Below are 25,623 nucleotides of genomic sequence, written 5' to 3' on the forward strand. Positions count from 1 at the left end.
CGAGATATTTTCTCCATGTTGTTCAGCTCTAGTTGTAATTCTGCTTTATAAATGCTAATCGGGCACATTAAAATAAAGTGGAAGAAAAGAAAATCCTCCTTGACTTTTATAATAGCAGCCAAATTATATTTATAATTCATAAACCTGCAACATGTTCCATGTGATAAATGGAAGGAGGCAATGAAATACTGTGTATTTATCCTCAAGTAAGTCCTCATCTTCAGCTCAGTGTAGCATCTTTCCAGGTCGCAGCTGTGCGTTATATTGTACATGTCAGTGTGCAATATATATATCCACCTGCAGAGTTCAGTCACTCCCACAGCTTTGCAGTCAGTGGGGGGTTCATGCGTTTTGTATCACAAGATGCACAGAAGCTGCCTGTAAATACAGCTGTGCCGTGGGCATGTCTTGGCATTCATGCCTGTCACGTTTCTCACGATGACCGCAGGACTGAAAACTCACCAACATCCAAATGGCTCATTATTTTTTTTCACTCAGTTAAGGCTTTCTTTCTTGTTTTCGATTTAACATGCTACACTCAACTGCGACAACAAACGCCCAGCTCGGACCATACGTAAACCATAACACCCAGATCCAGGTGAAGCGGCAGCCAGTGGTTAGTCATGGCCGTGACTCGCTTTAATTACTGCTTATGCTGAACGCCACAATCTGCATTACAGGTAAAAGGACGCCAAAGTGGGCGACGCGCGCATAGACACATATAGAGAGATGCACAAAGGAAGTGAAAATTGAACATCTGTCTATTTTTTTTTTTTTTTCCTTTCAAGATCCCTGCCAAAGAAAGCTGGTGCTGCACCTGGACATGAATTATAGAGAGGCACTTGGATGAGGGGGGGGGTGGAAGAAGGAGAGAAGAGAGGGAGAGAGGTGAATGAAAATTAGGGGATAGGGTGGATATTTCATGCCCCCTCCCCAATCTGAAGGCCCTCAATGTGGAGCCCGGTGGGTCAATGATCAATTCACTGCCAATAATGGACAACACTGTGACGTAGCATGCATACTACTGTATATGCTGCGTAATAACAGCTAATAATGGAAAAAGATACAACTCAAAATGTATAAACAAAACAGCTCATTGTGCATCCTTTATTGAAAATGTTATGAAATGACCCTCAAATTCTACTGTGTTTTCAGACAGCTGTAATCCTTTCGAAAAAAAATAAAATAATTATACTCAAAGAGGAACTACAAAAGCAAATAGTGCTTTGAAGATGGATAGCCCGAAATGTCACCCACCCGCTTTGAAGCTCCCTAGTTCTCTTTGTTTCTCCACACTTGTAGCTCACAAAACCACAGGCACATTCAGGGGCCAATTTAGTGCGGATGTACCATTAAGAGAAAAAAAACAAAACACGGACACACACACACACACACACACACACACACACACACACACACACACACACACATGTATAAACACATGCTCATGAGCTCAGACAGAGACACACAGTAGATATACAAACAGAAGTGCGCACACACACGCGCGCACACACACACGCACGCACGCACGCACGCACACACACACACACACACACCTGGAGAGGCTACATCGTGCAGCAAATGTATGGCCGTCTTTCTTTGTTTTGTACCAAGCCTTTGTGGTTTGAAGCACTTTAAGTGTCATCTGCTGCCTCTTTGATACACGCATACACAGTTCTGTTCGTCCATTAAAAGCCAAATCCAACAAAAACAATCAATTTCTGCAGCATGCATGTTTATTGTCTATATGGTGCATTATTGCATCTGTAGACAACTCGCTCTTGATTCAGTTTGTTCGAGTCCAAGTTGCGACAGGCGGAATGACTGACAGGAAAATGCAATGACTGATCAATTGTTTTGGTTATTTTTTTCTCTAAACGAAACATTTTTAGATGCAGTTAAGTGCCACCAAAAGATCCCCAGTGTTTCGTAGGTTTGCCGATCAATACCAATTACGTCTTCAGCGTTTCATTTAATTTTTTACCTGTGCTCTCTTTAGCCAGATTACTCCTTTCTTTCTTTTTAATAAAATGTTAGGACAGTGCAGAGGTTGGCAGGACACGCGCAGAGAGAGGAGAGTGAAGTCATTTAATTCACCGTGTCACTGCGTGTACTGCTGGTTTCTTGTCTACAAAGAAACATGGTCTGCAAGATAGTGAAAATACTACCGCAATAATGGGAATGTTGTTGCTTTTAAACACTTAATTCTCAATTAAAACACTGTGAAATTGAAAGCCATTATGATTTTAAATTAATTTGACTTTTATGTGATTTTACTGTTGTATATTTCAAATTCAGCTTTTGGAAACTTCCTGAAGAGGCTGACGCTTTAATTTGTTCAACAAAAGTAAAAAGTTTGAGGATATTTTTGTGAACATTACGAGTCATTTCATCACCAAGTCTTTGGTGGACTATCTGCCCGCAAGGTGCCACAGTTTCATTTGTTTAAAGAAATTTGTAAGAATTAATCTTTCTTTACTTTGTTGATATCGCAGTCCACCACATTAACTTACCTTTTAAGAAGTAGATAGGAATAATTTTACTTAATTTGAAGGCTGAGGTTGAATCTAAATGACCAACCTGGGATTACGTCAAAGCCCGTAATACACCGACCCGTCCACCAGAGTGTTGTCAGTGTCACAGTTTTGTCTTGCTTAGATGTGAAAAACTACTTGGTTAAGGTTAGAAAAAGATTTCTTCGTAGAATTCCACGTTGCTTTCTCGCCCAGATTTCAACCATTTTGTACTTTGTCAAATGACCTCAGTGATGCGTCTACTTTTACACATCGACGTGAGGCCAACGGTCACACTGACAGGACAGGTCTATTACATGCTCTGGCAGGTGTATTACATGCTCTGGTGTCACTCTGGCTGAAATGACTTAAGATGACCGAGTTTGCCCTTGTAAAGCATTATCAAAACATCACCGTTCATTTTACCCTTTAGACGACAAACATGACCGTGTGTCTTCGACTTCTCTCCGAGTCAGATATGCAGCAAATGATGAAAATGATTAAAATTCTTCCCCCGCCTTTCTTTTACTGAATTATGGCTCATAGCAGGAAAGGCAAAGAAGCTCATTTACGTAGCAGTTTGAATCTGCTGCATCATAAAGTAGAACCCATCGAGAATACAATCTGCTGAGCGTACAGCCAACACAAAGTACGAGTACCTGCTGTTCTTGACATGAGGGCCATCAACACATGGTCTCTCACTTGGAGCAGTGTTCACCGTGGGTTGCAGGCATTTAAGATGTCAGGGGAATGTAGAGATGGGGGGGGGGGGGGGGGGGGGGGGTGGAGTGGAGGGGTGGTCGAGATGAAGCAAAGGGAGCCTGGGAGAGAGCTGCTGGTGGCAGGACTGAAGAGGAGGCTGGATTTTCTGCTCAACATGGTGCTTAAACCCGCAGCATTGAAAATGTAGTCGCCGTCTCTATGGTCAGACTGCCTGTGTGCCTGGAGATTGCGAAGAAGTCACAAAACCTCTATAACTCTACTGGGTTCAGGTGGGATTTTCTGGTCTTTGTTAACAACATTGATGGAATTTTTTTGTTTTTTTTTGTTTTAATTCTTGCTTTGGCTCATTCTGTTCGGATGCACAAAGAAAACGGTGACATGTGAATATGTCAGAGACAGCTAATCGTCTTTACGACTTTGTAGCAAAATGTGCCGTTTTGTCAGTTCATAAAACATGAAGCCAGTGAGCCATTTTGTTATTAAGTTCACCACCATGTGAGAAAATATGTTGTTGCCAGCCTTCCCTACGTGGCTCAGCTGAGATTTAGATCATGGCAAAGTCCTTGGCCAGATAAAAATTACATCAACACTGGCTCGGATCCAGAGACCATCAATTATAAAATGTGGTGTTGCTTTATGACAAGTCCCTGCAAACAGGAGTTGTCTGTAACAAATACACAAGTAACAAAGCACACCTATTAGTAGGCAAACATTCAGAGAAACTCTTGATTTAAATTTGTATCCTCAAAATAAGAATCGTCAAGTAGACACCACAAGTACATCAATAATGTCTCAATATTCTGAAAAAAATCATCTGCTATGTTATATGTAATGAATATATTGCAATATGTATATTGAGAATTTTATTTTTCACTAATCTATGCAATTAACACCTGATAAATCAAGATGTAATATTACATTGATCCAGCAGTCATAGTTCTGTGAAGCTGTACTTATCCACAGCCCTGTTATGACATGCCTATATTTGGTTTAATGCAACATTCACCATGTTCACTATCTTTAAGGCGCCAGCATGCATGAAGCGCTTGTTGGATAGTTGGGTCGCTTTCCATACAAAACCTTTATGATGTTGGAAGTCTGAGTTCAACCATTTCTCTGACTTGAAAACACTGATGATCCAACATTCAGGCCACAAAGAACACGGTGTTTGAATTTTTTTTTTTCATTTGTTATGCAACTATTTGAGGCTTTTTTCACGTAAACAACCAGGATTGCCTTCCTTGAGAGAATGACTAAAAAAGCATGTCCCATATTTAAATGATGTAATGGACTGCTTTTCACTCCTTCTTCCAGGGGGACTGCTCAGAACAACTGCAAACATTCAGGATAACATTTGCCAACCGGCATTAAGCCCAAAGTACAACTGAGGCTGATGGGAAAGTCATTGGTGGGGTGGTGCCAGGCTGTTCTAAATGTACAAGTCAATCAGTTCTTGCCGTCATTTTCCTTAAAGAAAACACTTACAGATGAGAAGCATTACCAGTGGCTTCAGATCAGGAGTTTAGACACCGGTACAAACATTTCATAATCTTCTCACAAAGTTGGATTTTCATTTAAACACGTCTTAGGACCGACAATATGTTGATTCTGACGACTGAGAAAGCACCTTAATACCTCAGCATCATTCCTTGACACATTTCACATTTAACATACGGCTGTATCTTTTGATCCATGTCCATTTCAAAGCTTTTTTTCCCCCACCGAAACGATGCATATTCAAATTTTTGTTTACGAACTCGGGGTCTCGCCGGGTGTCTGAGAAAGGTTGCTCCGTTGTTCCAATTTACGTTGCGTTTCAGCCCCTACTCATTAATCTCCCTCCATTCGCTGATAGCTTCGTTTCGTCCACTAGAAATCGCTTTCAATTATTCATGCCTATTTTCTACAAATACCTTGGAGATGGAATTAGCAAACAAACAATGCCAGGCGACACTAATCCTCGTCTACAGCAAAGATCCTTTAATGCACTAGAGATCAGGCCGGCTGTTGACAGGCACCTGTTACTGTCTTCAGCTGCTTCGCAACAGCAATGTTGACACAGTAAATATGTTTACAGGAGCAGTGCAGCCCTGACCCTACACTAAAGGTGCAGAGATAATACTGAAGGAAAAGAAGGGAGAGGAATAAAATAGGACCAGGAGAGCATGAAGAAAGGAAGAGAACGCGAAAGAGTACAACTGACAACAGGATAAAGAGGAGTATGAGGCATGGCCTAATTCATATGTTGGAACACTCTCAGCTCCTCAAATACAATAGAAAATATTTCTACATGACATCTTTTTTCAGTGCGATGAGCATAAAGAGTCAGCGGTGAAGAAAGCTCGCTCTCCAGGGACAAGGATGTAAAAAAAAAAAAGATGTTTTAGACCAATTTACAGACATCAGAATGCCCTACTACAGCGTATTTAATAGCTGTCTTTGAAAACTTGAGATATTTTATTGTTCCTGGAGGCACTAGAGGAGGCAAAGGACGCAAAAAATTAGCATGAAGCTTTGTGACCTTGGAATTAAAAAGACATTTAACACCCTGGTAGAGACAGAAAGTTTCCACTAAAACAAAGCAAAAATATTTAGCGGTTTACTGTGAGTCATACAACTCTGGTTATCTAGCACCCTGCAGCAAGCAGACACACAAACGCACACACGCTGTGTGGCGTGAATAAATTGCGGTTTACCTTCTGCAACAGACAGCGGACGTTTCTGAGATCAACAATGCATAAACGTTAAGACACAAAAGTGAGATGTGTCATATCGAATAAGCATCATTGTAAATTTAGGTTTGTGTGTGAGTATATATGCATATGTGTGTGTGTGTGTGTGCCCTCGAGCAGATAGGAAGATGATGCAAGAGAGCCTGGAAAGGTACTGCTGAGACTGAAAGAAGATAGTGAGAGTGACGGTTTAGACGACTGAGAGCTGGGCTTGTAGCTGAATCTCACACACACACACGCACACACACACGCACACACACACACAAGAGCCAGGGGCAACGGAGGAGAAGAGACTGAGGAAGACTTTGATCACCGAACTGAGCACATTCAAGCACTCAACCAGAGAGGGCAGCCAGTGATGAGGAGAGAGGAGAGTGCCCAGGGAGGAGGGGGGTTGGGTGAGAGAGAGGAGTCGGGTTGTTTTCTGACCTCTACGCTCATTGATACAGATGTTAAGGCATGAACACAGACAATCAGGGATCCGACACAGATGCTGCCGAGCTCTGTTGAATTTGAAAAAAAAAAAAACACCCAAAAAAAACGACTGTTTTTCTTGACGTGTTTCTTGATAGTGCAAACCCACGCTGACAAAACTAATTTTTATTTCAGCCCGTACGTGTCCGGACATGAGTGGTGGCAACATTCAGAAAATTTCATTCACACTTATTTCTTTAGCCTCTGGCGGCTTACTGACTTCTGAATGGTAAATATTACAATATCAACCAGGAACCAGACGCGCACAATTGTCACGCAGGAATCCCCGCAGCTTATATCACCTTTACCAGCAGTGTATGTCCAAAAACAGGCAGCTACCGCACTACAGATCCGTCCTCCACGCATCAGATGCAGGTGGATAAACCATTGTGCTGTTTGCGAAGAGAGCAGGTAATTATCGCTGGCATTTTGACAAGTGTTTGCCAGAGTGAAGGTCAACTCTGTCTGCGTGGGAGATCTATGCTAATCTGCTCAGCTGGAAAAGACTACAACTCACCTCTCAAATGGTAGCTAGCACCATTATGCAGCAGCAGCAACTGTGTTTTCACTTTAGAGTTGTCTGCAAGGGTGTGTGTGTGTGTGTGTGTGTGTGTGGGGGTGTGTGTGTGTGTGTGTGTGTGTTGTGTGTGTGTGTGTGTGTGTGTGTGTGTGTGTCTGCAAATCAGAGGAGAGTACCGGGCCTTCCCACAGAGAAGAGAGAACAGACAGACAGAATCAGGCAGAAATACAGACAAGTGAAGTGCAATAGTGAAGGAACCCAGTTATATTTAGGCTGTCTCTCTTATGTTTTTAGAAGAAAACAGACAGCATAGTGCTCTTCACATCTACCCACAAAGTTTAAAAGCCCCTCCTTTCGGCTTTAAAGCAAACTTCTCAGATTTCCATTTAACTGAAGCACAAATGTTAGCAACAAATTTCCATCCACCCTTTTTATGGACATGGGAGTTGGGTGCCTCAAAATAAACAGCTGGTGGCACCATTTTTCCAAGATGGTGTTGTTTAACAGAAGAAGCAGAAGAAGAGGATGCACTAAGGTGCACTAAGGTGAAAGACCATCGTCAAACCTAAAACCAAAATATAAAAAAAAAAAACTTATGGAAATATGGCACATGGCAAAGAATTTGGCCCCTAAAGAGTCTTGATATTTTCCTTTAGGAGCTGGGAGACCAAAAACAGAGGTAAAAAAAATTCCTATTGGATTTACATTCATCAGGTGACACAATCTTCAAATGAACAATAATGTTGCACTCTAAATGTTTGATGTGTGAATAACATAATGTCTCTACTTCCCCCAAGTTGCGGCGGAGTGGAAACTTACGTGGATGTCAAAGTCACATTCTCATCATCAATTCTCTAAGTCTGTTTCAGTTTTCCAACTTTTCCACCTCAGAGCTCTGAAAATTAGAAGAAAAAAAATACTTTTCTCTATTGTCACAGTGTTTCCCTTGAAGGTTTTTTTTCCACACAGATTTTAAATGAACATGGAAACACGCACGTTGTTTTACCCCCTGAAAAAAAAACTCAGGAATTTTCTCACCACCATTTTCCTTCTCACTCGCCACCCATCTCCATTCTGCTGTCACATGTGAGTGAAAGAGTGTGTGTGTGTGTGTGTGTGTGCGCGCGTGTGTGACAGAGGCAGATAGACAGAGGCAGAGGCAGAAACATGGGGGCCGACATTGTCTATGTCCACGTCTCTGCGTGTCTCCCTCGGGTGACAGCCGTGTGTCAGGGTCTCTGCTCTCTGCTCCAGATGGCCCAGCAAGTTGCTCCCAGGGTCCCAAGGCTCCCAGCGCTCATTGACCAGGGCCGGGGTTCTCACGGCCTGGGGGCCTGCAGACTCATTGCTGTGGCCTGGCCTCTGGGGCCTCTGAGGCCTCCGAGGGGCTCAGAGGGGCTCTGGGGTCGCCCAGCCGTGACAGCCAAGACAATAGGAGTGTCCTCACCCAGCTCCCACCCACCACCTTCAGCCTCTCTTAACACATACATATCCACTCACACACGCGGGTGTTTGGCCTGGACATCCTTGATCCCAGTTGGTAGACAGTCGGCGAGTCATCAGGCGTCACTTTTCATACCAAACACTCACTCAGACTTGCTGACAAATGAAATACGCCTAAAAGTAGTTATAACGACATCAAAACACAAATGTTCCGCAAAACACACGTGTCATCAATTAAAAGAATGAAACGGGACGTAATTATAGACACTTTATGAAGCATAAACAACCTTCCTACACATAAATCCACCTACTCGCTGTGAAGTGCACAAACATGTAAGTGGATCAAATCCATCATCGGCTACAAAACGTTGCTTTGCAGAGAGCAAAGGCAATTCTGGCAGATCTATTTCCCCCCCAACTGAAGGTGATTAACATGAGAGGAAGCAAGAAGGCCAAAAAAAAAAAAAAAAAGTTCTAAACAACACATTTCAACATTGGTTTTAACAGCTTGGCTGCCACTTCATCAAATATTGAATAAATAATTTTCTTGGCACAGTATGAACACAGCTGCAAAAAAACCCCCCGAAATTTCACACACACCAACACGCACACATCCACACACGCGCGCACAAACACGGACACACAGAATGCCTTGTAGTTTTGATAAAGCAGCAGCTTTCTCTTTTGTTTTGCAGCCGAGCAGGGATTAGGCAGTGCGGGTCTTTGTCCTGCGGTTTTCCAGTTGAGCAGAACACAAGAGCCTCTACCTCCACTAATACAGTCAGACCTCCCAGCAGGCCTTTCACCACACAGCCGCTAAGAACCTGCTGCCTAAAAGATGCTTTTCAATGAGTTATCAAATCTCCTCTATACTGTCCATGCCTTTCAACCGAGTCTCTTTGTCTATTCTTTTCAATGGAGCATTGAACACATCAAATAGAACTGATGGGCAGATAGATGGACAGCAGAATGTAGCAGAGCAATATTAACCTCCTTCAGACACTGCAGAGTACAGTCAAGGTAACACCACTAGAGGTTTAATACATAACAAACCTCTAACTCTTAGTAACTGACATTTTAGAGACAAAAGGGTGAAGTTATTGGCCTACAAAATAGCAGCAAGATTAAATTTACAATGAAAATGATCACTAGTTGCAGCTCTAACAGCAAATATACAATACTCAGAGTAACTAGCATTGAAACGGTCAATCGGATCAGATCAACAGGAAAATGAATTGACAACAATCAAGTCCTCCTTACAAGCAAACATTCTGAATGTTTATTACTTCTGCCTCCTCAAATGAGAGTATTTGCTTCTTTCTGCTACTTTAACTGGATGTCAAATGGATATCTGCTGATAAAACAAAATAAGACATTCGAAAATGGTCATCATAAACATGTGCGAGGAATTGTTTTAATGGACTAGTCTGATGAATCAATAATGATAATACAGTCTTAGTTGCAGCCCTAACAGCAAAAAGACAATATCTTAAGTAGGATTGACACAATTGGTTGTTAATCAAGAGGAAAATTAAATGGCTACAACTGTGATAATGAATTAACCAATTATGTCATTTTAATTCGAGATTCTCAAATGTTTCTTTTGCCGTTTTACATGACTGTAAAATGACTATTAATGTATTTCAGGATTGGGCTTTTGGTGAGACAAATATATATGTAATATGTGAGACTTGCAACAGGCATCTTTTGATAAATGATTGATCAGTCACAAAAATGTAATCAACAGCTTGAGCGATAATGAAAACACAGTAATCATGCTGAAACCTTTTGTCAACAAGGAAATATCAATAAACAACCATTTTGAGAACTTAAGTCATCAAAAATCCTGAACATTCATGAGTTTCAGCTTCTTAAAGTAAAGACTAGCTTCTTTTTTTGTTTTCTTTGATTGGACACTGAAAATCTTCTGGTTTTGGTATGCTGGTTGGAAAAAACAAGACATTTGAAAGTCTCCCCTGTAATCATTAGTTGCAGCCTCTAACAAATACAAATTTATGAAAGCAGAATTGGAAAACATTTAGAGCACGGTTGTACACTCTTGTACTGATGATAAATGGCTTATTATAGCCGTTTTAATGGTTATTAATCAGCTATAAAAGAAGAATGTGTTGGCTGAATTTTCTGCCTCATTCTCCAGCTTTTGCTTTGCTCGTTTCATGACTGCGATAAAGCTCGACGTGTGGGCTCCCAGCAGCAGCTTGAGTACAGAATACAGCAGGGGTTTTGATGAGTTCATTAGGAGGCCACGTCGTTTATGCACAGTCACACATAAGGCAAAGGTCAGCCAGGATTACCCAGGTGGCCACTGCATGTGGGTGTCAGTTTGATTTTCAGACTGCACTTTAACTGCGCTGTTGCTCCACAACCTGGTAACCACTTTGAAATCACCACGCCTTTGCCATATCGCATTGAATTCAATGTCATGCATGCTTATTTGGAGCTGGGAAAACGGCTAGAACAAGGACAGTCTCTACATTGACTTGAGATCGTTTTTAATATCGGGAGGAGAGTGGGAAGTCTGCTCCACTTCACGCTGTGGTGGAAATAGAGGAGGGCAATCAGGTAGGAGGGGCACAGGGGATAAAGCTGTGGCAGGATTTGATTTAAGGTCAGCGTGGAAACGCGTGAAGCTCCACAGACAGAAAATCCAACCACTCGACTGTCTCCAAGTGCCATTTTTTATATTTTTTTCATGCATTTCAGAGCTGCCGCTCACAGCCATGTAAAAGAAAAGAACAATGTATCCAACCCACAAGTAGTTTGATAAGCTCCTTCTGTTCGCTTTTACAAATTGCTATTCAGGTGGGCCGTATTCATAATTCATCAACATGGGTCAGGCTCATGATCATGTTGACTTAACATTTGGTCTGACATTTCAGTCCCGCTCACGCCCGTCATTAGCTCTCGCCACACGCCACCTCATCAAAGTCAGTCACACAAGTGAGGAGGAAAAAAAAAAAGAAAAGAAAGCGGAGACGAAAGCGTATTAAGAAAAAAAAGACGGAAAAGAATTACGACATGTTTTGATACAGTATGATGATTATACCTCATGCATACAGAGCACGCAGTATTTGTTCATTTGATCATTTTGTTAAACAAACGTTGCAGAAGTGGAATGACACAAACTGTAATCCACCGAAAACGGCACACACACACGCACAACCTCAAACTTGCCAATCCAAAGCTCAACCCCCGGCCAACCTTTCTTCTTGCAAATCTGTATCATGAGCCGTCGTCCTGCACTTCCCTAATAGGAAACGAGTTAGTGCCAAAAAAATGTCGCCGAGCAGAGAAACTGGAGCAGCAACACATTTCTGCCAATAACAACACCACCATGTTGATTCCACTGGGGTGATATTGGATGATATTGACTGTTGGGAGTATTGCTGTGTTTCTCAAAGTCATTTCAGACCAAAGCAAGGACACACGCACACGCACACGAGGCTGATCGGCGTGCAGACAATGAACACGGGAGCGGAGGCAGTTCACACTGACAACCTCCTTTCTGTGGGCGACAGCTCTCCATCACTCTACATCAAACAGGTTCATACATGCAGGCACACAGAAGTATACACTCGGACTGACTGCCCGGTACGAATCTATTTTAACCTGTCAGCCTGTTGGATGTAATAAGAGCCCAAATAAACCGTCCAGCGTACTGTAAATGAGAGTGTGTGTGTATGTGTGTGTGTGTGTGTGTGTGTGTGTGTGTGTGTGAGTGTGCGTGCGCGTGTGTAGAAACAGTAGGGGTGCACGCTGGGCTCATCATCCCTGTAACTGATGATCATCTGTCATCGCAGAGTGTTGATAATCTTCTTAGGGACAGGGGTTTGTCTGAACAAGATGAACACCAGCCTATCTACTGTATCTGGAGAGACTAATCTGTGTTCTCATTTACTGATGCCCAGACGGTCACAGAGTGGTCTGGCTCGCAAAAATGAGATGAAGGCTGTCAACAGGATCACTGTGTGAAGGTGATACAAGAGAAAATACAGACTGCTCTTACCTGCGACTTGAACCAGATCTGCAGTGGTGACATTCTTCGGGTTTGGGCCGACTCTGAACGTCAGTGCAGGACCCAGGTCACTGCAGATAAACAGCAAAATATACATATTCACTTTCTTTGCAAAGGTTAGATAAGAAGATTGATACCACTGTACTATTGTACTCCACTATCTGTTTGTTAAAAAGCAAGTACCAGACCAGTATCACGGCTAAACGTGTAATACACACGCCTGTCCACTAAAGCGAAAAGCCTGTCTTCAAACAAAGGAAAAGAGCACGAACGTAAACAGAGGCAGGTCACGTGATGGAGGTCATGTGACAAATGTCACTCGACGGAGGTAATGAGACAAAGTACAAAGACCACTGAAGTCGATTTAAGCAGGTAGCACGGGGTTAGTGTAGGTTTGTTTCCCTAACCAAGGTTTGTTTTTCTTAACAACAACCACGTGGACCTCTAATTCATCTCACAAGGCGAAGACGTGACCCTGATACTTTTGCCTCTAGTGGACGGGCGTTTGTATTACACGCTTTGCCGTTATACTGGGTTGGAAGTACAGCCAGCTGCAGGTTAGCTTAGCATGCCTCTGTGTGAAGGTAAACTCTGAAGCTCACTAATTAACCTGTTGTAATATAGTCCAAAATGGTCCAAGAGAGATGCCCCTCGTAAATACGCAAATTCTCATGATGACAAAATATATATAACATGTTAATTTGTGAGCCCAACAAGCTCTTTTCTCCAGTTTATAGTCTTTATTCTAAGCTAAGAAAACCTACTGCTGGCTGTCGTATTATTTACTGCACAGATATGTGTGTGGTATTGATCCCCTCCTCTTACATGAGACAAGAAAAAAAGTGTATCTCAACTGCATTAAGGCACAGGAACTATCTTTAACTCTATGTTCAATGCAGTCCCTGATAGAGCACAAATGAGGGGCAACGATAAGAAGAGAAACTGCAAAATATCAAATAGCCTTTTTTGAAAAAGATGTGAACGATCATGATTTCTGCTTTCCTTTTCAGTTTGAATTTGGCCAAAGAGCAAAGCACAGTTGTCAGCTGAGCACCTTGTTTTCTTTTCACTTACAGTAACCTGCCTGTACTCCCTGCACCCATTCTCCTCTGACCGGTCAGGAGTCAGCTACAGACTTCTCCCCCCGGAGCAGAATAAATGCTGAAGGTCCCTGAGGTTGGCCATGAAATAAAAATCCAACAACCCCAGCAGACTCAGCAAGACCTCCCAGCAATGGTCAGGGAATAAAAAGAAACTGTACTGCAATGTGTAAAGAAAAACATCCAACGCATAGTGTAACTTCTTACCATCCCAAATGAAAACACATTTTATAAGAAGAAATTTTTAACAGCTAAAAGAACAACTAAACAGTGAATTCATTGACCCGGCGGTGGCTCTTTCAAAAGAGGGGAAGCGAGGCAACACAAAAGCATGTCATCACCAAGAAATGATAAAGACCCCACCTTGGAACAAATATGGAAAAACTAATATGCAGCGGTGAAGTCTTTTTCCTCAGGGTTTATAAAAAAAAAATCCAAATCAAACCGGTAATGACTGAGATACAGATGATGAACACACGCCACGAGTTAACAAATGATTAAATCACAAGTCAGAAGCATAACTAGCCAAAGTCAGTGAGAATTTTAAAAGCCTGAGCAATACTCATACTTAGTATTCGATTCGGATTTCATTCAGTCCCAAATGGCTCATTTTCTGGAAACAAGTGAAAAATCTGCCATTGAGGTGGAAAAATTTCAACCTGACTCTGATATAGATCGGCTCGTTTCAACAATTTGTAGAATAAATATTTTTTTCTCTTCTAGTGTAGCGCTCTGCTTTATTCTGTATTATTTTATACTTTAATACTGGCACACATTTGTCAAAAATTCTTGAAAATAATCAAATTTGTTTTGTTTGTAATTTTCTGTAATATATCAGTTACTTTTTTTTTTTTTTTTAATAAAACAGGACTTTTGGGACTAAAAATGAAGTAATTTAACTTAATGACATCTAATTTTGTTTTCTGAAAATATAAATCGCAACTATGCAGCTAGTTTGGACATTTTATATTTTCCCATTTAATCCAGTCAACCACCGACTTTTAGGCATTTTGTAAAGAAAAGAAATGTACTCGAAGACTTCTGAATCTCCATCTCTCTGAACATCAAATCTGTATTTTTTTTTTTGTATACGAGTCATTTTCCTGCTTAAACAGAGCGATGCGCTTTAAAAGGAATACTTCAAAATTTTGGAAAAAACAGAAACTGAAAATCTCCCTTCCTATATGGCCCGAAATGGAAAATCAATACCATGTCAGTACATTAGATACGACGCTAGAACCGGGAGATGGTTTGCTTAGCTTAGCATAGAGACAGCTGGCCGTGCCAGGCAACCACTGGAGACTCTTCCCAGCAACCATGAAACAGTCTGGCATATATAGTAACCCCGATAAAACCACGTGTTAATTAGTGACCTTGAGGAGGTGTGAGGAGGCTGATTTTGTTACATTGCTGTTTACATGCCGTTTCTCACTGCCTGCAGGTTTTATGCTAATCTAAGCCAGCGGTATTTTATTCTGCAAAACAGTGAATTAAGAGTATTTCAAACTGGTCCTATTGATACAGACCGATGTGGAAAAAAAATCTTAACACATTTCAATAAATCCAGACTCGGTACAGAAGCGAGTTTAAAAGGGTCTGCTAAAAATCCAACAAAATGCATTTGAAAATCTTAGCCTGCAGCAAAACTGTCAAATGTTACATCTCCATGATTTGCCATTAAGGGGCTAAAACCGTTTCACAGATGAACAGAAGCCTCCCAGATGTTGTATGTGATGAATATAGTGACAAACCTATTGGATGGATGGGTTAAGAACAGCTAACAATAAATAACTATGAAAACATGGTGAGCCGAGATGTATTCTTGTCCCATTTTTCTACCAGCTTCAAACCAGCAAAACGTTTCAGTACGTCATCTGAACTGTTATGTCCCGGAAAGTGCACATCCATTTTTGGTGTACTTCCTGCCAGACTGTAGGACGGAGAGGGAGATTCATCCGACTGCCGGAGCGCTGTGACCAAGACCCACTCACCATCAGTCAGCCCGCCACAGACGCAGCAGCACTCGGCCAGGAGCAATATATGAGCCAATACTGCCAGACAGACGGACCCGGCCATGCACCGATGCATTTGTGAACATGATCACACACACACACACACACACGCACATGCACACGCACTCATACACACACACACACACACACACGCGCAGCTCTGATAGAAATGTGTCCTTCTCCAACGCATTCACCTGGGTTCTGTTTGCTCTCGTAAATGTCAATGTTTCCACAATCTTTACCACTGCTTCCATTCTCCCTGACCGAAGGTGTTCTTTCCGAGATCTCAATGCATCTGAAATTGAAGTGACAGGATTTTTTTTTTTTTTTTCCTTCCCACAGCCACACACACCCTATTTAAATATAGTGGGGGAGGGTGAGGGGAGGAGGAGGGCGGAGGAGGGGGGAGACACTGCCACAATTGGGAGATGGAGTTAAGATAGATAAGTTATCTGGAGGACTTCACACTGTCTCCTGTGTTATCGGATGTGTGAGCTTGGACTTCATATTAGCTCTGCTGGTGGGACATGATGAGTGTGTATGTGCAGGCTGGTTGGCGGGATACTGGCAGGGTGTGTGTGTGTGTGTGTGTGTGTGTGTGTGCGCGCGCGCTCGTGTGTTCCTGCACAGACTGTGTGTGAGGATGAACTTGTGAGTGTGTGTCCCACTCCCCCTAGTGTTCCTGACAAGTAAAACACTTACGTCATCTGAAAAAGGCTCATATTATCTCCCGCCTATCATCATCCAGAACTAGTTTTCCAAATCTCTTTTGAATAGGGAATATTTTGTGCTGATTACTGTCGGAGCATGCTCAAACATAATTGTGATCAGCGTCTAAAAATCTTAACAACACACACACACACACACGCACACGCACACACACACACACACACACACACACACACACACACACACACACACACACACAAAGAAAACAGCCCTCAACCTTGTCTGTCTTCTCATACTCTGTCTGAAAGTCTTCTCTGCCTGCCTGTTTCATATTTGAGTATCTCTTCTCCTCTCTTCCCATCAGGGCTCATCAGAGCGAGCGGGAAAGAGAAGCACCTGAAGCAAGGCGGTGTGCTCTGACCCAGCTCTACACTCCAGCCGACTAATATTCAGACGGAGGCTTTCAAACACTCACCTGTCGAGGCCACACAGCAAGAGGCACAATGAGCTTACGTCATGTCCTTCGCCACGACTATATCTGCATGAATGTGCTTTCATTACTTTGAAAAAGGAAAAAAAAGAACAGAACTAAACAAGCCGGAGGAAGAGGTAATTTTCGGTATTTGTCCTCTGTACGGAATAATGTCTGAAGTGTAAGACAGCGTGGACTCTTTTGGAAAGATTAATTTAAGGCATCTCTCTGTGGCTTTCACACCAGCTTAACAACCTTAAATGTACTACAATCAATGGTATGCAGCCAAGTACACTTATAGAAATATTGTACTATGCAACATAACATTTTTTATAATATCTGCCTTATAATAAAAATATACTGAATTAGCCATTAGTAGTTCCTCTTTGCAAAGTGCCCACAGATGTACAGACAAATACGACAGCTTTACACTTCACACTTGAAAAATGTTAATCATGATAATTCTCAAGCAAGCGCTTTTTCTTATCATTTATAGACGTTTATTTGCAATGGACATTGGAGACAGTTTAGTCACATTGAATCTAAATATATGCGTATAATGTGTGCATCTTTAGATGTGACTGAGCTATGACTCATAGAAAGAGGACTAAATTTGATGCAAATTCTGTTAAGTAAACCAAGAACCAGTCACCAGTTTTGGTAGTTCATGATAACATTTGCTCAGAATAATTAACTCAATCTTGTAGAACAATAAATTTTTTTTAAAAAAAAATACAAATTGATGTTGCCACTGTAAGAACAATTTTCAGTCATCACTAAGTCCTTTTCTTTACAAATAATTGCTAGAAATAATTTTCCAACAATACTCTATGTAGTGATGTGATTTTCACCTAAGAAAAATGGTCTTTCACCACATGAACGATAGTAAGTGCAATAACACCATTGGCTTTTCATCAGCATCCAGATAATGACTTTACTAATCACGTGTGTCAGGAGTTGATTCAGACTGATATGAAATGACAGGTGTAGTAACAAGATTAACGAAACCAGTGCCGGCACGATGACACATCGTAGTGTTCTGGCCCGTCAAAACTAAATGTGGAGGTTGGATTTAAAAGATGGAGATCAGAGAGTCTCCTTGGCTGCATTTATTTTGAGGTCACCGTGTGTGTTTTCCGTGCTGAGCAGCAGATACAGCAGAACACAGTGACAGTCTTCGCTCTCAGTAACCGTCAGCGCAGCCAGAATACTCTGTAGCTACAGTTGCAGTGTAGCCGCACTCTGCAGTGCACCGGCTTTGGTGTTCATATGCTGCGGGTGTAACTGAACCACCCAGACTTCACTCCTCCTGCAGGAGCGTCTTGAAAGGCTTGTCAGATCTTAGGCGAACACATATCCTCTGCCTCCTACATGGTCTGACACCGAACGTACAGCAGAACCACGGTACAAGCGCAAAACAGCCTGGGTTCAAGGACAGTTTGCCCGCTCATTAATATATTACCGCTTCCTGCTGGACGACTTTCTCTATTTCCAGCTCTCTAGCCACTGCTGCTTCCCTTTCTCTCGCTCTGCCTCCAACTAAAAATCGTTTGATGGCTTGACTGCTCGCTTTTTGACAAGGCGTACAGTGACAACAGTGGCGAGGCAGTGTTTTGAATACAATGGAGACATCAGTATGTGTCTGGAGGTAATTAGGCCTGATTTCTCTCGCTGCAAGAAGTCAAACACTCCAAAAGGTCAGAAAAACAACAAACGCCTACAGTCTCAGTGTGGCACAGCATTTCCACACAAGCAATCCTTGCAGCCAGTGGACAACGTTCACTATTTTTTCCCTTATGGCTCAAAGGCACACAACCCAACCGTTTCAAATGCTTTAAATGTGGCCAATTATCCCTTCTTCCATGTATAGTTTGTAAACTGCAAGGTAAATCATTATTTGTGAAGGTGTGGGATGTTGGTGTCTGTACATACGAGAGCTGCGTGAGGTCGGCGGCGTGGAGGCTTAGTCTCTGGGTCAGCCGCTCCATCAGGTCCAAGCCCTGCTCCGTGGTGAGGGAGCTGGGGGGGTGAGAAACAAACACACAGCTCGGCGTCACGTTTGGAGGTTCATACCCATGCAACATACACGCAGTCACTCAGCCGTTAAAATGCTTTTTCTTTTTTTTTTTGTTTAGGGAGATACTGCCACAATTCATACCCACAAATGGGTCATTGCACACAAGCAAAAGCTAAGGTTGTCTGAATGGATGTACTGCACACATTTGCACATCCGTACACAGACAAGCACAAACACAAACAAACACACAAAGCACCGTGCCAAGGGAAAAGGGATCAGCTGCCTCTTCAGGCTTGGTAAATCACCTGCTTTTTTCCAGCAATGAGACAAACAATAAGGTGCAAATGGAACCTGCATGAGGTGTAATGGCTGTATCATATGGACGCTCCTCTCTCTCTCTCTCTCTCTCATATTTCTTCTTCTTCTTCTTCATCTTTCTTCACCCACATTCACTTTCTCCGCCCGGTGCGCATGTACGCTCAAAGTAAAACATGACAACGCAGAGTACACAAACGCACGCACGCACGCACGCACGCGCCCTCGCGGCGAGATGAGAATAATAAGGTGCAAATGGAATGGAGGTGAAGTGTAATGGTGGTCTGATAAAGCCATGCCTCATCTCAGCTCAGTCCACGGCTGCTCTCTCACTCAGAGAGTAAATCGCCAAGGAAATAGACCAAACAAAGGCAATCTGCTGGCCGGCGAGTCGAACGGAGGAAATGGGGAGGGCATCCACACAAACACACTCAGAAAGCTACTTTATTGCTGACGGCTTAACCCGGAATCACCGAGAGTGCCGAGTGACTGCAAGGTGACACGCACCAACAGCAAAAAAAAAATAAAGTCATGGATCATAATGAGACATTGCTATGGAGTGGTAACAAAAATGTGAACAGAGGAATGCAAAATAAACTGGGGAAACAATTTCATGCAGCGCAGGGTATTGAGTGCAATATCATTTATATGTGGTCTTTTTTTGTGTTGATGCTCAGTTTAAAAAAAAGAGCCTTTTTTAAAAAATATATATTCAAGGCAGAATTATGCTGAAATTTGTTTAGCCTACATTTGACACCACGTTACAGCAGATTTCCTGTTACACAACAGTGTACTGTGCATGAGTGGCTGATTCACTCCACCTTTGAGAGAGTGAGAGGTTCTTTTTTTTTTTTCCCCCTCCACTTTTTGAGGGGTTTTGAAAGTTAAAGATTCACCGAAGCGATTCCAGACACGTTTGCATCCCTCTGCGGTAATTCTAGCAACTGGAGAGCTCCAGGAGTGACTTGGTTGTTGATGCTAGCACTTTTCCCCTTGGGTTTCTCTCTCCGTCTCTTTCTCTTCTACCCATACCTTTCCACCCCACCCACCCTCCCTCACCACCTCCCCCTCCCCCCGCACATACTTACCCCACCTCCTTCCTATTCCCCAAACCCCCCACTACCACCACCACCACCACCATGTCAGGAGCTGTCAGATAAGCAGGTTTGCGTAGCCTCACTGCAGGGTGCGAAGGAGCTGGGGATAACAACTGTGCAATCATGAGGTCTGCAGCAAATGCGGAGACACCTCTACAGGCCTGCTATAGGTGTGTGCTAGGTGGGCTGGGGACAGACGAAGAGGAGGAGGTGAAGATATTCCACTCAGAAGGTGACCCGCTTCTTTTCCTCTGGCACATGCTCACCTGTACTCTGCGTCTACGTCTTAATCTGCTATTCCTATTTGTGTGGCAATGAGGTGACAAAGAGCGTGCCCATCAGACCTTTATGAGACGACGTGTGTTGAACAGGTGAAGGACGAGCCGCTGACACTGGACTTGATAACGGCATAAAAGGATTTGAGCGAGGGCCAGAGGCGAAGACACAGTCGATAGGAACTTATCTTTACTGAGCCTGAGCTGAGAGGGAGCTAAGAGAGAAGGAGAGGGAGAGAACTTGGCTACCCTTCCTGACAAAGTATCATCATTAAAGCTGTAATGCAGCACAGTAATACCCACACACTGAGGGATTTATCATCCCTGCTATTGTAATCAGGTGCAGCACACACTAAGGATTTTAAACTACAGTATCCTTTCCCATAAAGACGTGAATATGTGGGTGGTTTTGACAGGAAAACGGCGTCTTTCAAAGGCGGTTTTAAGTAAGTGAACAAAGCAGACATATGTTCGGTATTAAGGTAAGTAAAAGGAGTCGGCCTTGAAACGGGTCCAACAGTGTGGCTGATGTAAAAACTACAATATGAAGCAGCTATCAAGTCAGTCAATAACGACCTCTTAAGACTGAGAGATGGACTTTTATTATTGTTGTTGTTGTTGCTGCTTTTATAATTATGTTTTTGACAGCCACTCAGGTAACCAAGGTTACCGACATACAGTGGACTTAACGTCCAGACTAATGTGTGTGTCTGTACTGATGTAAACAGTATACATAAAGCCATTCACAGGCATCCAAGTCCACGTTACGAAGGACAGATGCCAGAGCACATCACTTTAAGTTTTTATTTTATACACAATATAGGTTTTATACAGTGTTTTTCTGCAATTTAATGATATCATATTTATTCTCACAAAGAATCTTCAATTTCCTTTTTTACCATATTTATCTCTGCTGTCTAAATCATCTAGTTCTTATTATATTTGTTTACCATCTCCAGTTTGCAATTCAATCATTAAACAGACGTGGAGCACCAGCTGGAAGTTCCCGTATGTCTGGACTTTGTTGGCTAAAATAATGAATATTAATTATGAATGTTATAATTGAAAATGAAATAAGGATCTGACATTTTTTTTTATATCTACTTGTATATTTATATTATAAGTGCTAGTTTGAATTTTCTATGAAAAAACATAATATTGATTCTAAATATTATTTAGTTAAACTACAACTAAATAGAGTTTATTTTTGCTATTAAAAAGACATTTGACACATTAAACTATCTCGTTTATACATTTTCCACATTTTATATCTCTGATAAAAATTTGTTTAAAAATTACATCCCCAACTGAGAACAGTGTGTCTTTTTCAAAAGACTAAAACAGCAATCGAATGGGGATTTGTTTTCTTCACTTTATACATAAAGGACTTACCTGAATCATGTCATAGAGAACGTTTTCAGATATAGGATGTAGGTCTATCTGCTAGAAGTGCTTTATCAGTGACTACCAAGCTGTCAAATCATTTACAGTTCAAAAACTTATGTCTTACTTGTGTCTTCCTCTCAACGTTTAGAAAACTATCTCAGTTTTCTTTTCTTCCTGGGCTCGTCCCTTGTCAGAAGCTAATGCCGTGGTTTCTAAACTAAAACCTCTCTACTTATCTCCGTTATAGCGCGTTCCATGATCTCGTCACATTTAAGTTATTGTGTCACTTCTTGGTTCAAAGCAGCATTAACAACAATCACAACACACGACATGTAAATCGAGCAATTGAACACAATTGAACTGAAAGCTGAGAGAAACACCACTGCTGTGTTTTTAAGACATTAAATATTTTTTTAAGTCCATTTTAAGTTTTGTTTGTATTTACTTGCTGGGTTTTGTGCTTTTCAAACTAGTTAATCTTATAAATTCAGTGGTATATTGCATTAGTTTAAGCTACATACTTGTCTCCATACAAATCAGCATTGAACATCAATAAATATATCGTATGTTTGAATCACACTCACTCTGATCCAGTAATGATGTAACCGAAGTGTCTGTCCTTCCCCCTGCTGGAAAACTCCTTCACTCCCACATGGACCAGCTGGGTTTTGACTCTCATGTCCTTCTTCTGCGGCTCCTCCAGCTGCTTCTTCCCCGCTGGGTCCTGAGACCCCTTCATCCACCTCTCGATCTCTGAGTCCACCTGTGCGTCGGGCCCCGCTGCCCCGCCGGTCAGCCGCAGGGTGGAGCCTTCCTTTGCGGGCACGGCCTGGGTCTTCTCCTCCCACCGGTGGGGTACGGACACTTGGTTCTGCGTCGTGCGGCTCTGGACGTTCTCCAGTCCGACCATTTTCCGGAAGGGAGCTGGTTGCCCTCTGTTGACCTCTGGAGCATTGCCAAAGGGCTCCATGTTGAGGTAGTCCAGCAGCTTGGAGAAGAAGTCTGCATGCTGTTCAGAATCATGGAGGATTTCTTTTTTAGAATGATTAAGACATTTCCTCATTAATTTTAACAACATATTACATCTAGTTTCCTTTTAGAAGAGAATTAACTAAGCTCTGAGGGAAATCAATTAATTGAAAAGAAAAAAGTTCATTTCTATTAGAAATTTCAGTCCTGGAAAAGGTATGAATTTGTGTTGAATGCATCACCGTTTCTGAATCTAAGTGCTGGCGAAAAGTCTAATAACATCCTTTTATCTTACAAATTATTAAAGCCTGCATTCAGTAACTTATTTACTCTATGTTGTGCAACTCCATATCATTTCGTATCTTTACAGTGAAAACTACAGTGGCCATGAAGGTCAAACCGCAAAGACATTTCACTAATGTATGCATTTAGTAAAATGTTTTTGCGTTTTGACCCTCAAGGCCACCGTAGAAGACACTGAGGTTAGACAACAAACAAGAAATTTTCTATAATTCTGCAGCTTTCAAGTTATAAATTGCAAAACTTTCAAATCAGCCCTATTTGAAGTAGCATTCATAAGTGAATAAAGTGACATGTCTCGCTCCCACAGAAACCAATTTGTTGGTTGAGCAGAGTCATTTTAAATTCACCTTGTCGTCTGGCTCTTTGTCTGCACCGTCTTTCTGCTGGCCTGGAAACAAACACAACATGTGAAAATTGAAGTCCTCTTTTGTATTCAGGAAAGAAAACAAAACAGTTATGACTCAAATGAAAGACTTAAAAATACATTTGGCAGCATATAGTATGAGGATTATGTAAACAAAGCCTTATTAAAGCACTTGTAAATTTACAGTGCCTTACACTCCTAAATCTATGACACAAATAAACACATGTCACTACTCTGAACGCAGCCAACTTTTATTCTCAGTAATACCAACCTTGCTGCTTCATTCTCGCTATGTTTTTTTTATTTGAATCCTGCCCTTTATCCGATTTGAGATCCTGGTCCTGAGTCAGATGCGTTGCTGCCAGTGGCTCCCTGTTAGCCTCAGTGTCCCCCCTGGAGTCTGGTGCCCCTGGTCCTGGCTGGGCCCCAAGCGCAGGCTGCTCCTCATGCACCTCCTGCAGGGCTCCTGTGATGACCTCAGACAGCTGGTCCAGGTCTGTGCCCATCAACGTCCCCATGTTGATTCTGTGCCTCCCCAGCTGGTTCACCACATTCTGGATGAATCGGTCTGAACAGAAAGAAAAGAGGAAGAACCCACAATCAAATCACATTTAAAAAGGTAATAAAATGTCCCCAAAAATACAAACAAACAACTACAAAAACGGGAAATGTGATGAAAAAGTAAAATACAAGCTACCAAAGAGACGTTCTTACCATCCATGGCACTGAAAGGCTCTTTCGCTGACGGGTGGTTTGCGCCGGCCTGAAACAGCAGTCTGTCCAGATTAGGCCTTTGGATTTTGGGGCCAAAACCAACTTGAGTCTGCGGCTCTGCTTGGTCGCTCGGAGCTGGATGCATGTAGCCGAGGTAGTGGAGCTTTCCTTTGGGCCACACGGCCTCGCCACCCGGGGCGCCCTGCTGAGGGCCCGGTGCGCCAGCGAGAAGCCGTTCCAGATGGCTGGAGAGGAGCTTGCTCCTTCCTGGGTCCTGCTTGGAGTAGGTTGGACTAAGCTTGGGGTGCCTGCCCTCTCCACTCTGGGTAGAGACTTTGGTGACTGGAGGTTGGCCAGCTCCTTTCTGAAGGCTGTAGATGGTGGTCTCCTTCCAGCCCTGCTGGGGTTTTGGCCGGCTGGGGTCCAAACGAATATCGGACTTGATGTCTTCATTCTACAACATGGCCAGTTTACCACAATTAGAGTTATGTTGATATAATTTCCACGTGTTTAGTGTCGTGGCTCTATAGATTGGTAATGTTGGTCTGTGCATCCACCATTGTTCCAGACTGTAATATTTTATCAACTACAGGAAAAATTATTAATGTTATCCTAAAAATGAAAAGTGTAATAATGTACCTCCTTAGACCAAAAACTGAATTAGTTATTTATGATCAAATACCTGTCGATCTAACATGAGTAAATGTTACTGTAGTGTCATGCTAAGAAGGCGAATGTACCTAGTAAACATCAGCATGTTAGCAATGTCGCTGTTCGCATGTTAGCGTTCTAATATTAGTATTTAACTCGAAGCACCGCTGTGCCTGAATCCAGTGTGGTTGAATTCTCTCAGGTTTGTTTTGTACATTTCTTCAGAGCGGAAGTGACAAAAAAATTATTTGATGAATCTTCAGCCTACACTGCAATAGTTTTTTTTTTTTCATCCTCCATGGGAACATTAAATAGGTTGTACTGGGTCAGCATTGTTGTGACAGGCTTTAGTATAAAAAGAGAAGCAACCTGGGCTCGACGAGACAGGACAGGATATGAATAGGGATTCTAGATCAAAGACAACTGCCCTTGGAAATTGCATTATGGAAATCGTAGATGAGATAGTGTCACTCAAAGAGTAATTTCATGCATTTCCACAACAAACTTTAAAAAGCAGATCTCCTCAGTCAGAGAAGTAGCAGCAATCCCTTATCTAAAAAGGGAAAAAAAATTACGAGTCATCTGATTTCAAAGTTAGTCATATGAGTTTATATTTGACACATGATGAATAATGTATTTACATTACAATGCACTGGTACACAGGCATATAGAGGCCTTTTAACCATTTGCCATTGTAGTTGGTTTTAATTCTGGCACTAAGAATGTGTGATTTTGTCCTTTCTTCTCTCTGTGAGGAAGAAGAATTATTCTTCTCATCTGAATCGTAAGAGCCCACGCTTCAGTTAAACATACAGTACATCTGATCCACTGAACAGCA

General features: G+C 42.2%; 1 protein-coding gene across 1 annotated transcript in view; it reads right to left on the minus strand.

Moving 5' to 3' along the window:
- ptprn2 (protein tyrosine phosphatase receptor type N2) overlaps nt 1-25,623 on the minus strand; it is a 123,332-nt gene that overhangs the window by 66,916 nt on the left and 30,793 nt on the right. The window contains exons 5-10 of the mRNA XM_069159531.1: nt 24,135-24,588; nt 23,692-23,988; nt 23,404-23,444; nt 22,369-22,793; nt 18,627-18,713; nt 12,433-12,512 (exon numbers count right to left, since the gene is read on the minus strand). Coding sequence (XP_069015632.1) covers nt 12,433-12,512; nt 18,627-18,713; nt 22,369-22,793; nt 23,404-23,444; nt 23,692-23,988; nt 24,135-24,588 — 1,384 coding nt within the window. The remainder of the gene's footprint in view (nt 1-12,432; nt 12,513-18,626; nt 18,714-22,368; nt 22,794-23,403; nt 23,445-23,691; nt 23,989-24,134; nt 24,589-25,623) is intronic.

The sequence above is a fragment of the Embiotoca jacksoni genome, unplaced genomic scaffold, assembly GCF_022577435.1.
Source record: "Embiotoca jacksoni isolate LCO1_2020_lvr unplaced genomic scaffold, fEmbJac1.0.p SCAF_25, whole genome shotgun sequence".
NCBI classification, from domain to species: domain Eukaryota; kingdom Metazoa; phylum Chordata; class Actinopteri; family Embiotocidae; genus Embiotoca; species Embiotoca jacksoni.